Source organism: Aulostomus chinensis, chromosome 16 (assembly GCF_037954235.1).
Source record: "Aulostomus chinensis isolate RoL2024-O1b breed Wild chromosome 16, RoL_Achi_v1.0, whole genome shotgun sequence".
In the NCBI taxonomy this organism is placed as follows: Eukaryota; Metazoa; Chordata; class Actinopteri; order Syngnathiformes; family Aulostomidae; genus Aulostomus; species Aulostomus chinensis.
In genome coordinates, this window is record NC_141335.1 from 253778 (window position 1) to 267187 (window position 13410).

Genomic DNA, 13410 nt, shown 5'->3' on the forward strand with positions numbered 1-13410 from the left:
TGAGATGGTTTTGGCAGGGCAGTATCCAGGGAGGTGAATTGGTGGGTCTCTTGGTTGAGCAGGAACAGGCTGACATCATCCACGCAGGACAGTCCTCAAGATCCTGGGCAGGTGGGGGCAGGATGTGGGTCCTTCACTGAGCTGACCCATTGGCTGACTGGTCAGGGTGTTGCCTATGAAAGTTGGCCACAAGTATGGGGTCCGCAATATGGTGAGTGGGAACCCAGGACCTCTCCTCTGGACCGTAACCCTCCCAGTCCACAAGGTACTGGAGACCTCTACCCTGCCGACGAGAGTGAATCAGGTGATGCACAGCATACACTGGACTGCCATTGATGATATGTGGAGGGGGAGGTGGTGGTGCCGCAGGGACCAGGGGACTGTTGTGGACTGGTTTGATCCTGGAAACATGGAAGGCTGGGTGAAGTCTCATGGAACGCAGGAGCTTTAATTGGACTGCCACAGGGTTGATGACATTTGGATCATGAAAGGCCAGATGAACTTAGGTGCCACCTTTTGGGACTCCCCCCAGAGAGGTAAGTCTCAGATGGAGAGCCACACTTGTTGGCCCGCTTGGTAGGTAGGTGCACGTGTATGGCGGCGGTTGGCAGTGGCAGTATAGCAAAGGAAGGTGGAGCAAGCAAGGAGCCATGTTCTTTGCAGGCAATGGATAAATGGGATCAAATCCAGAGGACAGACTGGTGCTGGCACCCAGCAGACTGCAGAACTCCCTCCAAAACACAGAAGAAAAGTGGAGACCACAGTCCAACACCACATCAACAGGAAGGCCATTCAGGTGGAATACATGGAGCAGGACCAACTGAGCATTCTCTTTAGCAGAAGAGAGCTGAGGCAGGGGCACAAAGCGGACCATCTTGCTGAAACGGTCCACAATGGTCAGGATGACAGTGTGGCCATCAGAGGTGGGAAGATCAGTAACAAAGTCCAAGGACATGTGGGACCATGGGTGGTGGGGAATAGGAAGAGCAGGAGGCCGGTGGGAGATCTTGTCCATCCATCCATCCTTCCATCCATCCATTGTCTTCTGCTTTTTCCAAGTTAAGGGTCGCGGGGGGGCTGGAGCCTGGGAGGTCTTGTGTCGGTTGCAAGTTGGACAGGCTTTGACAAATTCCTGGACATTCACCTGCAAGGTGGGCCACCAAAAACTTTGGAGAAGGGCATGCAATATCCGTTGAGCACCAGAGTGGCAGGAGAGCTCGGAGGAGTGGGCCCAGAGTAGCACATATGACCTCAAGCCTGGAGGGATGAAAAGGCAGTTAGATTGGCAGCTGAGACCCAGCTAACCCTCTGAGGCAGCTCTCACTCTCTCCTCTATGTCCCAGGTCATCACAGCAACAAGGCAGGATGTAGGGAGGATGGACTCAGGCCTATCAGCAGGATCCTTTGTCCTCTGGAACTGTCAGGAAGGGGTGTTGACCTTGACATTGTGGGACCCTGGACCATAAGAGAGGGTGAAGTTGAAACAGGCGAAAAACAGGGACCAGTGAGCCTGGCGATAGTTCAGTCTCTTGGCTGAGTGTATATATTCCAAAGTCTTGTGATTTGTCCACACAAGAAAAGGCTGCTTGGTGCCCTCCAACCAATGGCGCCACTCTGCCAGGGCCATCTTCACTGCCAACAGTTCCCTGTTGCCAATATCATAATTTCTCTCTGCAGAGGACAGGCGCCAGGAGAAGAAAGCAAAGGGATGGAACTTATGGCCGGTGCCACAGTGCTGAGACAAGATGGCACTTACCCAACATCTAAGGCGTCCACCTTGACCACAAATTGACAATCAGAGTCAGGCATCTGGAGGATGGGTGATGAGGAGAACAGATCCTTGAGGATCTTGAAGGTGTGAGGAGATGCCCAGGCAGGACATCTATGGTGCAGTCATATGGGTGGTGTGGGGGACGAGACATAGTTCTGGCTTTACTACAGACCTTGTGGAAGTCATGGTACTCAGGTGGCACCCCGGAGAGGTCGGATGAGGCACTGGATCTGGTGCTGGAGGTGTCTGCTTGGTTAGCCAGCATCAATTAGTCAGTCTGGTTCTGGAAGTCCCCCAGGAACCTAGCTGAGTTGTTCTCCACCACTTTAGCAGGGTCCATCCTGGCCTTGGGACCTTCAGCCCAGACTGAGACCACATGTTCTGGTCCATTATGCAGCTGCTTGGTTCTTACACTTTGTGGAGAACAATGGTGCCACTACAAGGTAGAGTGGTACCTTGTAGTGGTAGTTGTAGCTTGTAGCAGTGGTGGAAGCTTGTAGCAGGAGCTGAAGCTTGTAGCAGTCATGGGAGCTTGAAGCAGCACTTGTAGTTTGTAACAGTAGAGGTAGCTTGTAGCGGTAGTGGGAGTTTGCAGCAGTAGGTGTTGATTGTAGCAGTAGCTGTAGCTTTTGAAGGTAGCAGTAGTTTGTAGTGGTAGCAGTAGCTGTCAAACCTGAAAACATGCTGATTCACCTATGGTTCATCTTTGGAGCTCTGATGATTATGATGACATTTATGAATGTAATTGTGTGTCAACTTCACCTGAAGACTCTCCATAGGTTTTAGTGTGAGTGATTCTAGTCAAAGATGGAAGCTGCTGTGGGAGGGGCTCAGGAGTGAACATCACAGTTTGGTCAGCTGGGGTCACCTGCTTTCTGCAGGTGCTCAGGATATCCTGCTGCAGATTTTCTCAGGATGTTTCATCTGCTGCAGCAGCTGGCTGCCACTACCGCCATTGCCAAAGCCGCCGTTGCCAGCATGTTTCCGCTCAGAGCCATCACCGCCACCTTGCTGCTGCTACTCCTGCCACCCTGCACAGGTAAATGTGAGATCCAAGCCAAACTGCAGGTTTGAGCAACTTTATGTAACACATTGGTTTACTGTTGTTGCTATTTATGAAAAAACAATGAGCTGAATGAGCGTTCCACAGAAGAGTCAACTCCTCCCCCGCTTCCCTCTCTGTGGACATGTCAGTGACCAATTAGAGATGGGCTGCATTTGTCTGTAGTTCAGGGTTAGGTCTGTGGTGGAGGTGGAATTTCTTCCCTATAAGCATACTGTGGTTTCCCGCATTCATTACGCCTGGAATGCAGTGTGACCTCCTGACCTCAACTATGAGGTCAGGAGGTCACACTGTGATGTGAGCAGACATGCAGCATGCTGGTGTTTACTCAGTGACATGTGCAGCAGGATTGAGTTACCAAGGCAGCCTTGTCACCAGCTTGTGCATATGTCTGTAATCACTGAGACAACAATTGGCTTTGTCTCATTAACTGGCCCTGATTGGACAGCTAACAAGGGGACAGGTGCAACCCCAAAGCTGGCCAATGAGACGACAGCGAGGGAGTCGTCCTGTTGAAGATGGAAGATAAAAATACACACGCAACCTTGACTTCTTTTCAATTCTCTTATTACAGCATCCTCGTCTCCTTGTGTGTCTCAAGTCAAGACAGTGTTATTTGTATCGTGACAAATGACCCTTTACTGGAAGTGCAGGTCTTGCTCTAATCATGGCCGCCACTCAGATACTTCCAGGACACATGACTCAGATAGAATCCTCCTTAACGAAAGGTGACAATCTGCCTCTGACACAGAACAATAACTACAATAGTAAACCAGCTACCAATAATGACATCACCAGCTGCTGAAGCAACAACTACAGCAGGATATAAACATTAAAGTATTGGCACTGATACCAGTACTAATACAACGCTGATGTTGCTGCTACTACTATGAGTACTAGAACTACTAGTGGTAGGAGGTGTCAGCAGAGGCTCTGCAGGTCTGTAGCCTCCTCCAGCAGAATCAGTTAGGGATCTGGGAGGTGTATTAGTACAGATAGTACTGGTACTACTCATAGTAATACTTCTAGTACCAATACTACTAGTGGTAGTACTACTAGTACCAGTACTAGAGGCTCTGCAGGTCTGCAGCCTCCTCCAGCAGAATCAGTTAGGGATCTGGGGGGTGTATTAGTACAGATAGTACTGGTACTACTCGTAGTAATAATTCTAGTACCAGTACTACTAGTATTAGAACTACTAGTACCAGTAGTACTAGTGGTAGTACTACTACTAATAGTACTACAAGTGGTAGGAGGTGTCAGCCTGAGGCTCTGCAGGTCTGCAGCCTCCTCCAGCACCATCATCAGGGATCTGAGAGGTGTACAAGTACTAGTACCAGTACTCCTAGTGGTAGTACTACAAGTACCAGTACTACAAGTGGTAGTAGTACTAGTACCAGTACTTGAGGCTCTGCAGGTCTGCAGCCTCCTCCGCCAGAGGCTCAGTCAGGGATCTGGGAGGTGTACTAGTACTAGTGCCAGTACTACTAGTACCAGTACTACTTGTGGTAGGAGGTGTCAGCCTGAGGCTCTGCAGGTCTGCAGCCTCCTCCTCCAGCAGCATCAGTCAGGGATCTGGGAGGTGTACTAGCACTAGTACCAGTACTACTAGTGGTAGTACTACTAGTACCAGTACTACTAGTGGTAGTATTACTAGTACTAGAGGCTCTGCAGGTCTGCAGCCTCCTCCTCCAGCAGCGTCAGTCAGGGATCTGGGAGGTGAGAAGCACCAGGACTCAGAGGAAGAAGTCCAGTTAGTGACCTGCAGCTGTGAGACAGGAAGGAGGACAGGAGGAGGGAGAAGCCCAGTGCATCATGGGAGATCCCTGCTAGTCTAGGCCAATGGGATAAGAGCTAGGGGGCGGGGTTAACCTGAGCCCCCCCTCACTGTCAGCCTCATCAATAAGGAAAGTCTTAATCATAGAGAGAGGTCTGAGTCCAGGACTGGACTGGAAGACGGTTCCACAGGGGAGGAGCCTGATAACTGGAGGCTCCGCCCTCTGTTCTACTTTTGGAGCATCCAGGAACCAGCAGGAGCCCAGCAGCATCCTGTAAGGAAGGGTTCTTGCTGGGCAGTAGGGAACTTGGAGCTCTCTCAGATATGAAGGTGTCTGACTGTTGAGGACTTCGATGCTAGAAGAAGAATCTAGGATCCTGTTGTGGATCTGACAGGGATCCAGAGAAGAGAAGTCAGTACAGGAGAGATCTGGTCTCTTCTCCTGGTTCTGGTCAGTCCACCAGCAGCTGGAGTGTCTTTAGGGATTTATTAGTCCAGCCTGGTAGGAGGGAGGTGCAGTAATCCAGCCTGGAAGTGACAAAAGCAGGGACTAGTTTTTCTGCATCTTCTTGAGCCAGGATGTGTCTGATCTTAGCGATGTTACGTAGATGGAAGAAGGCGTCCTGGAGGTTTGTTGAATGTGGGAGTTAAAGGGTCCTGGTCAAAGAGAACTCCTAGGTTCCTTAAGGTGGTGCTGGGGGCCAGGGTGGTGCTGGATGTCAAGGTCATGCTGGAAGTGAAGGTCATGCCATTGAGAGTACCTATCTTATCAGGTAAGGGGTTTTTGGCCCAGCACAATAGCATAGTTTTCAAAAGTTCAGCTTCCTCCTCTCCTTGTCTCCTCCTGCAAGGACAGGAGGTAAGGAAAGGAAACAAGGATGTACAAATTTGGAACTGAGAAAAGCCCTTCTTCCATCTTGTCTCTGACAGGAAGTAACTGCAGTTGTGATGTCATCAACGGCCGCTGTGATGAGTCTGCAGTCTGCAGGTGAGACATCTTTAGCCATTGATAGAATCACACTTGCTACATTTGTCTCACTGTGTCTCCTTGTCTCCAGGTGTGACCCCGGCTGGGATGGTGAGCGCTGTGAGCGCTGCGTGCCGACACCCGGTTGCCTTCACGGGTGGTGCCAGCAGCCGTGGCAGTGCCGCTGCCATGACGGCTGGGGGGGGCGCTTCTGTGATAAAGGTCAGCTTCATTCTCACATTACAGTTGAATGACAGGTGATTGGCAGCATATAAGTTCCCTTTCAGTTCTTTTTTACACTCATCAACAAGTACTTTGTTTTTTGAAAAAAGCTGAGATAAACACTTTTTTCCCAAGAGGTGAATGTTTTTTGATTCGGAGATGAAGGAAGTCTTTCTCACATGTACGCTGCAGCCGTCCTCTCCAGTGCCGCCCTCCAGCACCGCACACACACACACACACACACACACACACACACACACACACACACACACACACACACACACGCACACACACACACGCACACACACACACACACACACACACACAGGGAGGAGAACATACAAATTCACTTTCTTAGCAGTGAGAGTGGGAAGGGTAGGTTGGATTTTTTTTCTCATTCCCATGAAGTTCTTTTGACTGGACACAGTAACAAATCCCCGGCACTACTGGTTCTGGTCCATGGATCACCAGAACCTCCTCCTCCTCTGTGGACCTTCAGCAGCACCATGGGCCCCTGGAGAACCACCACAACCATCTGCTGATGCTTCCAGTTACTGCAGCTTTTTCTTCTCGTTTTTGGACCTAGATGTGCAGTGTTCTGTCAAGGTGCTCAACAGCGCCCTCTACTGCATGACAGTGATGAGACGGGATGCTGGAAAATCTCATCAATGGCGGTGAAATCTCTTGGTGGTTTTTTGTTCTTGTCTCATGGTGTCTCAAGGTTCAGGTGTTAATGTCATTTCAGACCTCCAGGCGTGCTCACAGCACGCGCCCTGTCAGAATGGCGCCACCTGTATGATGGAAAACAGCGGGGAGTTTACCTGTCTGTGTCCAGAAGGCTTCCACGGCCGCAATTGCCACCTGAAGACTGGGCCATGCCAGCAGCGGAGGTCTTAACGCACCTGAACACACCTGTCTCTCATGAGCAACCAAACTTGAATCACTTCCTGTTTTGTCTTGTGCCAGGTCTCCTTGTAAAAATGGCGGTCTGTGTGAAGATGCCAACGGCTTTGCCACTGAGCTGACGTGCCGCTGCCTGGCTGGCTTTACTGGGTCCCACTGTGAGATCGACATCGATGACTGTCAAATGAAACCATGTGCTAATGGCGCCACCTGCTTGGACGCCATTAACCGCTTCTCCTGCCTTTGCCCTACGGGCTTCACAGGACGCTTCTGCACCGTCAACCTTGATGACTGCGCCAGTCGGCCCTGCCTCAATTCTGGCCGCTGCCTCGACCTCGCTGCAGGTTTTTACTGTGTGTGCCGGCCGGGCTTCACTGGCGCCACCTGCGAGTCGCCACTGATCAGAAGCGACACTCGTCGGCCTGGCTGGTCGATGCTTGGGTGGGAAGAAGGAGAAGCCACACATCACATGACCACTGATAGTAAGAATCTAATGAGTGCCACTCGCATAAATAGCAGTCACCATGGCAACAGGCTGCTCAAGGTGACAGTACGCGAGCACGGCAGCACGAATCTGTCAAAGATCCAGTTCATCACCCTGCTGGTACTAGCCGTGATGACACTGGGCGTGGTGGCGCTGACCTCTGCCCTCATCCTGCAGGGTTACTGCAGATACTGTGGCCACACCCCCTGTGAGCTGCCTCTTCTGACATCACAGCTGAATGCACTGCAAGATGGCGGCGAGTGTCATGTCACCTTCCTGAATACAGGACAATCAGAGAAGAAGAAACTCAACATTGAGGTTGTTTAGACTGACAGGTGTAACAGAGATGTGGCAGCCTGCTGAGCCCACCCCTGGGATCACTGCATAGTCAAAGGTCAAAGGTCAAGTGCAGTCATTTGGCAGCAACCGGCCTTCAGGTTCAACATTCACTTACACATCACCACATTCTCTCTTAAAGAGACAGTAACAGGAGTCCAGAGTATTGACCTCCAGTAGCTGATGTGGGCGCAGGCTGGCAAGAATCTGATTTGATCATTTAAAAGTGGGTGTGGCATAAGCAGTACAGAGTGACTGACAGCTACGCAATGACTCAATGTTATTTTCATATTAGTTACTTATGTTGAAGGTAGGTGGCGCTGTGACTGCCACCATGTTCTTCTACCACATTGGTGCTCCAAGATCTTTATCGGTTCCTTTTTCCTGTTCATTGTGATGGCGGCAACGGCGGCTTTTTAGCTCCTGGCCAGCTCATCGGGAGCTCTTTGTCCCCTAAGATATCAATCAAGGCAGAAACATATTCCTTCTGAACCCTTGGACACGTTTGAGTCTGAATGCAAAATAAAGAGACTTTAGCAGTCAATGTTCATGAAAGTGTTTCTTAAATATCACTTCCTGTTTACGGTATCTTCTCGCCCTGTTCAGTTGTTACTTCTATCTCACTTTCTCACATGGTGAAAGTTTTAAAGTAGAAAAAAAAACACTCAATACTTCTTTAATGATGTAGGGGAAGTACAAGTTGGAGCACGGCTGATCCTGGTACTGACAAGGTTCTTAAGTGAAGAGACAACAGCCACTTGTTCTAGAACTAAGGATCCAGTGGGGGGCACCATACTACTGTTTTGTTTTGTTTTTTTAACAAAAATCCCTGAACATGATTGTGAGTGATTCAGCTGATTGGCCTGTGACTCGCCGCGTGACCGTAGATGACGACACTGAGCCATCGCTTCTTACGAACCTGTAAACACTTTTATTCTTGTGACATCAGAACGTGTACATTCATCAGAAACAAACGTGGCGTCTACAGGTCACGTGGTGTGTTCAGTGTCACTATGTACAGGTGCTACATCAACCATGCGGAGCACGTGATTGGCTGTCAGCCCTCAGGTGATTGGTGGAATCAAGACAAACAAACTCAAACAATCACGTGGACGAAAGGAAGTCTTGTGGGAGGAGTCACATCTCAGTCTCAGCCAATAAGCTGTCACCTAGACTTGAGGTCAGCATGACTGTTGGGGGGCTCAAATCTGTGGGGCCAAAGAATGACATGTTGAGACTTAAATCCTGCTGACCACAGCCCGTGTGACCCTAAAACCACTACGAGACTAAACTGGTTAAACGATGGGTTCTCTAGCTCGGCTGGTGGGTTCCCGGGATCCGGGGGATCTAATTTGGCTTTCTTGTAGTTGTTTTAAAAGAGCTCATGTTGCTAATCTTCCGAAATATATCTTCAAACAAGTTCATCTGCCCATCTCTTTTAAATATTTATTCATAATCTGATTTTAAGCTGGCGAGCTAACTGTGCTAGTCAGGTTAGCTTTGACATTCCTGCCTTCAATAAAAGTGAAAGTTAGCAATACAGCTAATAAGCTACGGCGCTGTCTGAACAACCATTCAACATTCCAGTCTCAGAGTCATCAGTGCTGATCGAGAGGTCAGAGGTCATTAACTTTGAGCTTAAGAAGGAGATTTGTTGGAGTTTGCAGAATCCTTAAAGGAACACCAGGACCAGAAACCAGATCCAGAACCAAGTAAACTTCAAAGTTTCACTTTGTTTAGAATCACGAGGCACAGAAGAGTGGAACATTATCAATTATTTGTTTAGATATTGATTATTACTGGAAATGTACAGAACCAACACCACAGAGAGGACAGAACCAGGCCAATATGGCTTAACTGGGACTGACCCAGTATGATAGTAATGGATACAGCTGGGTTGAGTTCAAAAAGCAACAAGGACAACGCAAGCATGGAACCAGAGCTGGATCATGCCCCAGGAGAACCGGAGTTTGAGTTGTGGGAGATGCTAGATGGTCTGTGGAGGGTCAGGGTTCAGCCCTTACTGCTGTGGGGAAGCCAGGCCAGCGGCTGGGACTTGTCCCGGATTTGTTGGTACTTGTCTCTGATTGGCAGCAGGGCCCTGCTCGAGGCGGAGCCTGGCTGGAGTGCTGGAGCCTCTCGGTCGTCATCATCCTCCCCTTCAGACAGCAGGTCCCCAATCTGCTGCTGAAGCTCAGGGCTGATGTCATTCTCAGCCAGAACTAGAACCCGCAGGCTGGTCGGGTAATTCTCCACCATGTCCAAGAATACCTGGCCAGACACAAATAAGTAAAAGCCCTGCCCCTTCATCCCCAACAGCCAATCAGACTGTATTTGACACAAACAGAGCAGCTGATTAAATCCTGGAGGAAGGCAGAGAGGTGCGTGTGTGTGTGTGGGGGGGTGTGTGTGCTGGTTAACCTGTGCTGACTGGTTTGTGAGTCCAGTTCCCTCCAAGTCCAGAACTTCCAGGGTTCTACTTGACGCCACAGCAACTGCCAGCATCCCGGCGATTCGATCACCTTAAGACAGAACCGTTAAGACAGAACCGTAATCATCAGAACCTCCACCCCACGATCTGAAATGGATGAATATGTCAGATAACATGAAGTCACCCAGGGGGTTGTAGTCCAGGTTCAGTACGCGGAGCTGAGAGCTGTGAGCCGCTGCGATGGCGAGCCGAGCCCAACTGTTAGAGCTGATCCCAGGGTTGGCGCTGAGGGTTAGCTCCCTGAGACCTGCTCGCAGACATGCATGCACAGGGACACACACGCACAGGGACACACACGCACTCACAGGGACACACGCACTCACAGACACACACACACGCACAGGGACACACGCACTCACAGGGACACACACGCACTTACAGGGACACACACACTCACAGACACACACACACACGCACAGGGACACACACACACACACTCACAGGGAAACACACACGCACAGGGACACACACACACGCACAGGGACACACAAACGCACTCACAGGGACACACACGCACAGGGACACACACACACGCACAGGGACACACGCACAGGGACACACACACACACACACACAGGAATGGAAACCAGCACTCATGTAAAGAATCTGTAGTAGTGGTAGTAGTAGCAGTAGTAAGAGTAGTAGTGGTAGTAGTAGCAGAAGTAGTAGTCGTAATAGCAGTGGTAGTAGCAGAAGTAGTAGGAGTAGATGTCATAATAGCAGTAGTAGTAGCAGAAGTAGTAGGAGTAGGTGTCATAATAGCAGTAGTAGTAGCAGAAGTAGTAGGAGTAGGTGTCATAATAGCAGTAGTAGTAGCAGAAGTAGTAGGAGTAGGTGTCGTAATAGCAGTAGCAGTAGCAGAAGTAGTAGGAGTAATCGTAATAGCAGTAGTAGTAGCAGAAGTAGTAGGAGTAGATGTCATAATAGCAGGAGATGTAGCAGAAGTAGTAGGAGTAGGTGTCATAATAGCAGGAGATGTAGCAGAAGTAGTAGGAGTAGATGTCATAATAGCAGTAGTAGCAGAAGTAGTAGGAGTAGATGTCATAATAGCAGTAGTAGTAGCAGAAATAGTAGGAGTAATCGTAATAGCAGCAGTAGTAGCAGAAGTAGTGGGAGTAGATGTCATAATAGCAGTAGTAGTAGCAGAAATAGTAGGAGTAGGTGTCGTAATAGCAGTAGTAGTAGCAGAAGTAGTAGGAGTAGGTGTCGTAATAGCAGTCGTAGTAGCAGTAGTAGTAGGAGTAGATGTCGTAATAGCAGTGGTAGTAGCAGAAGTAGTAGGAGTAGATGTTGTAATAGCAGTAGTAGTAGCAGAAATAGTAGGAGTAGGTGTCGTAATAGCAGTAGTAGTAGCAGAAGTAGTAGGAGTAGATGTCATAATAGCAGTAGTAGTAGCAGAAGTAGTAGGAGTAGATGTCATAATAGCAGTAGTAGTAGCAGAAGTAGTGGGAGTAGATGTCATAATAGCAGTAGTAGTAGCAGAAATAGTAGGAGTAGGAGTCGTAATAGCAGTAGTAGTAGCAGAAATAGTAGGAGTAGGTGTCGTAATAGCAGCAGTAGTAGCAGAAGTAGTGGGAGTAGGTGTCGTAATAGCAGTAGTAGTAGCAGAAGTAGTAGGAGTACGTGTCGTAATAGCAGTAGTAGTAGCAGAAGTAGTAGGAGTAGGTGTCGTAATAGCAGTAGTAGTAGCAGAAGTAGTAGGAGTAGATGTCGTAATAGCAGTAGTAGTAGCAGAAATAGTAGGAGTAGGTGTCGTAATAGCAGTAGTAGTAGCAGAAGTAGTGGGAGTAGGTGTCGTAATAGCAGTAGTAGTAGCAGAAGTAGTAGGAGTAGATGTCATAATAGCAGTAGTAGTAGCAGAAATAGTAGGAGTAGATGTCATAATAGCAGTAGTAGTAGCAGAAATAGTAGGAGTAGATGTCGTAATAGCAGTAGTAGTAGCAGAAATGGTAGGAGTAGGTGTCGTAATAGCAGTAGTAGTAGCAGAAATAGTAGGAGTAGGAGTCGTAATAGCAGTAGTAGTAGCAGAAGTAGTAGGAGTAGGTGTCGTAATAGCAGTAGTAGTAGCAGAAGTAGTCGGAGTAGGTGTCATAATAGCAGTAGTAGTAGCAGAAGTAGTAGGAGTAGATGTCGTAATAGCAGTAGTAGTAGGAGTAGGTGTCATAATAGCAGTAGTAGTAGCAGAAGTAGTAGGAGTAGGTGTCGTAATAGCAGTAGTAGTAGCAGAAGTAGTAGGAGTAGGTGTCGTAATAGCAGTGGTAGTAGCAGAAGTAGTGGGAGTAGGTGTCGTAATAGCAGTAGTAGTAGCAGAAGTAGTAGGAGTAGATGTCGTAATAGCAGTAGTAGTAGGAGTAGGTGTCGTAATAGCAGTAGTAGTAGCAGAAGTAGTAGGAGTAGGTGTCGTAATAGCAGTAGTAGTAGCAGAAGTAGTCGGAGTAGGTGTCATAATAGCAGTAGTAGTAGCAGAAGTAGTAGGAGTAGATGTCGTAATAGCAGTAGTAGTAGGAGTAGGTGTCGTAATAGCAGTAGTAGTAGCAGAAGTAGTAGGAGTAGGTGTCGTAATAGCAGTAGTAGTAGCAGAAGTAGTAGGAGTAGGTGTCGTAATAGCAGTGGTAGTAGCAGAAGTAGTGGGAGTAGGTGTCGTAATAGCAGTAGTAGTAGCAGAAGTAGTAGGAGTAGATGTCGTAATAGCAGTAGTAGTAGCAGAAGTAGTAGGAGTAGGTGTCGTAATAGCAGTAGTAGTAGCAGAAGTAGTAGGAGTAGGTGTCGTAATAGCAGTAGTAGTAGCAGAAATAGTAGGAGTAGGTGTCGTAATAGCAGTAGTAGTAGCAGAAGTAGTAGGAGTAGATGTCGTAATAGCAGTAGTAGTAGCAGAAGTAGTAGGAGTAGGTGTCGTAATAGCAGTAGTAGTAGCAGAAGTAGTAGGAGTAGATGTCGTAATAGCAGTAGTAGTAGCAGAAGTAGTAGGAGTAATCGTAATAGCAGCAGTAGTAGCAGAAGTAGTGGGAGTAGATGTCGTAATAGCAGCAGTAGTAGCAGAAGTAGTGGGAGTAGATGTCATAATAGCAGTAGTAGTAGTAGCAGAAGTAGTAGGAGTAGGTGTCGTAATAGCAGTAGTAGTAGCAGAAGTAGTGGGAGTAGGTGTCGTAATAGCAGTAGTAGTAGAAGAAGTAGTAGGAGTAGATGTCGTAATAGCAGTAGTAGTAGCAGAAGTAGTAGGAGTAATCGTAATAGCAGCAGTAGTAGCAGAAGTAGTAGGAGTAGATGTCGTAATAGCAGTAGTAGTAGCAGAAATAGTAGGAGTAGGAGTCGTAATAGCAGTAGTAGTAGCAGAAGTAGTAGGAGTAGATGTCATAATAGCAGTAGTAGTAGCAGAAGTAGTAGGAGTAGATGTCA

General features: G+C 48.3%; 1 protein-coding gene across 1 annotated transcript; it reads left to right on the forward strand.

The window, feature by feature from the left end:
- The first annotated feature begins 2739 nt into the window (after positions 1-2739).
- On the forward strand, positions 2740-7514 carry dlk2 (delta-like 2 homolog (Drosophila)). Its single transcript, XM_086181302.1, has 5 exons — positions 2740-2810; positions 5542-5599; positions 5670-5800; positions 6546-6690; positions 6767-7514. The coding sequence occupies exons 1-5, from the start codon at positions 2750-2752 to the stop codon at positions 7512-7514; spliced, it is 1143 nt and encodes a 380-aa protein (XP_086037428.1). The 5' UTR covers positions 2740-2749.
- The last annotated feature ends 5896 nt before the right edge of the window (positions 7515-13410 follow it).